The 2,454-nt window shown below is 39.6% G+C and overlaps 1 protein-coding gene across 2 annotated transcripts in view; it reads left to right on the top strand.

Moving 5' to 3' along the window:
- Positions 1-2,231, top strand: part of zgc:194627 — an 8,977-nt gene extending 6,746 nt beyond the window's left edge. The window contains exons 3-4 of one of the 2 annotated variants that reach the window (XR_015521362.1): positions 1-1,120; positions 1,431-2,231. The exon at positions 1-1,120 is cut by the window's left edge and continues 1,407 nt beyond it. Coding sequence is in view for 1 of the 2 variants with exons in the window: in NM_001128805.1 (NP_001122277.1) it covers positions 1,984-2,102 (119 nt within the window). In the remaining variant the exon portion in view is untranslated. 2 annotated transcript variants of the gene reach the window in all.
- Positions 2,232-2,454: the final 223 nt, after the last annotated feature.

Genomic DNA, 2,454 nt, shown 5'->3' with positions numbered 1-2,454 from the left:
GATATGAACGCGGAGCTGCTATTCCTCTAGTGAACACTAATCATTTCTTCATAACTAGAGCTGGAGCTGCTGCTTAAACAATCCATGCTTGTTCGAGTCACCAGTAACTTTAACAAGAAGTGTGTGAACTCCCTCTCCTCCTCTTCTTCTGTGTTATAAGCGGGTGTCAAAAGCTTAAAGTTGTGCAGCGCCATCTAACGTCAAAAGAGTGATTTTGCATACTCTTCAGATTGACGCCAGTGAAAAGCGCTTGGGTTTGAATACTGAAAAACGTCTCGTAAAATGCTGACGATAAACGCAAACGAAAAGCATCCTGGTGTGTAGGAACCTTTATTGTGAGGTGTTAACGCTTTACTATAGACCTTTTTCTTGGCTACTGCATGGATGGTGCAACAGCAATCAGCATTTTTCCGGTAGAATGGTTAGAACGTCCGTTTACATCGTTTACAATAGGTAATTTGCGCTCTGAAAATGAGCCTCAATAGTATTTTTAATGGATTACGGAGTGTTTTTGTGACAACTTGGAAAGGTGCATGTTAAAGCCATTATAATCTGTCAGATGTGGTTCAAGCGCGAGGGAAAACGTTCTCAGTTCATTAAGTGTGTTGTATTCACCACAGTTTGTGTTTTTCTGTCATTTCAAAATGACTCTGCCTATATTTTCACTGTCACAGTTATTAAATCAGTGTGTCAGTGGGACAGTACAGGCTACGTGTGTGTGTGAATTACATTTGTTTAAGTTGGTTATATATTTAATAGAAAGAGAAACTGTTGACTTTAGCAACGACAAGGCTTCGTTTAAACTGCAGAAGATGCCGTCTGACAACGAGGGGAAAACGCCTCACAGCAGCTGTTTTCCATCTCATTAGATTGCATTTTTTTATATGATCAGTCCAGGAGGTGGCGCTGATCGACAACAGTTTCAGTTCAAAGATGATAAAAGCAGGTAAAATAGATTAAAACTCTCATTTCAAAGCTGTCCAAATGTGACTGTTTACACGCATCAGCTGCCGACCGATTTTGCGTTCTACGAAAAAGGTCTATAGTATGGTTCAAAGCATTTAAATTACTAAGTGTTTTTTTCTTGGGCTGTTTATACAAATTTGACCAATCAGATAAGGCTTTACTATCTTTAGCCCCGCCTCCCCAGTAGTTGCTCTTCTGCTATTAGCAGAAATGGTGCAAAGGTGAACCTGGAGCTGAAAAAGGTCGAAACAAAAATGCGGAAAATGACAACAGCCAATTAAGAGTCAGAATATCTGTCAAGGTTTTCAGTCCCTTAAAGCGTTTTAAAGTCTAAATGTTTGCACCTTGACAGCTGTTTTAGACTGAATTAGATTATAACTAGAATTATTTTAGTAGGATCATTATTATTAAAAAGCGTGTAGTCTTAGAACAAGCCCCATCGTAGAACAGCAACTACTCTGAAGGCGGGGCTAAAGATACAAAGGCACAATCTGATTGTTCAAATTTAGAGAAACAAAAAATGCATTAAATAAATGTAATCACACATATGCAATATGCATTTTGCATATACATATATCTTGATAACAATGTTTTTGCAATATATTGTGCAGCCCTAATCACAATACTCAAAGCGCAACGCCCCATTCACACGGGCTTCAGCGTCAACGCTTGACAGAGGGCGTGTCTGAAGTTGGGGCTGACGTGATCGTCTTAGCAGCGTTAGCCAATGAAATTAGTCAGCAATAGGCCACAGTCTGAGCTGGTGTATTTGCATACAGCCATCTAATTGGCTGATGCTTCCGTCTCCGCTTGAAAAGTTGAGCAAGTCCCAACTTTTGCAGCAAGCAACGCCGACGGATCCACAATCCAGTTCGGCAACGCCTGACGTCACCCATTCAAAGTGAATGGGAAGCGTTGACGCTGATGCCCCGTGTGAATGGGGCGTAATACTCGCATATTTCCCCAATATCCTGCAGTCCTAGCTCATTTATACTGTTTGTTTTTTTGCCTTCACAGAAAGAAAATTACCTGAATACACAGCAATTCAATTAAGTAGCCACGGCACAGAAACAACACTGGACAGAACTCTCCACATCATTATACCTCTATCTGGACTCATTCTGCATTATTTATGAACAGACTTTTCTGAATGTTATTGTCACTGAAGCACAAAAAACTGACTTTTATCCTAAAATAGTACAACTGAAGATTGCACTGTTTTTGTTTTTTTCTTATTAAATTCATTTTATGTATATAAAAAAACATTTTATGTTTGTTCATTAACTTCATTCCTTTGAAATTGACAAGTCTGGGACGAGAAAGAGTAGATATTTTGGCCCATTTCCACTGAGTGTTACGGTACAGTACGGGTCACCTTTATCAGGCTTGCATTTCCACTGCCAAAAGGGTAACAAGGGTACCAATGGTGGGTGTGGTGTACAACAGACAGATGCTTCATACACATAAATACTTCAGTTTAAATGTTCA

The sequence above is a fragment of the Danio rerio genome, chromosome 22, assembly GCF_052040795.2.
Source record: "Danio rerio strain M-AB ecotype USA chromosome 22, GRCz13ab, whole genome shotgun sequence".
Classification (NCBI taxonomy): domain Eukaryota; kingdom Metazoa; phylum Chordata; class Actinopteri; order Cypriniformes; family Danionidae; genus Danio; species Danio rerio.
The sequence above is the reverse complement of the archived record's forward strand: the minus strand, read 5'-3'. Positions and strand labels throughout refer to the sequence as shown.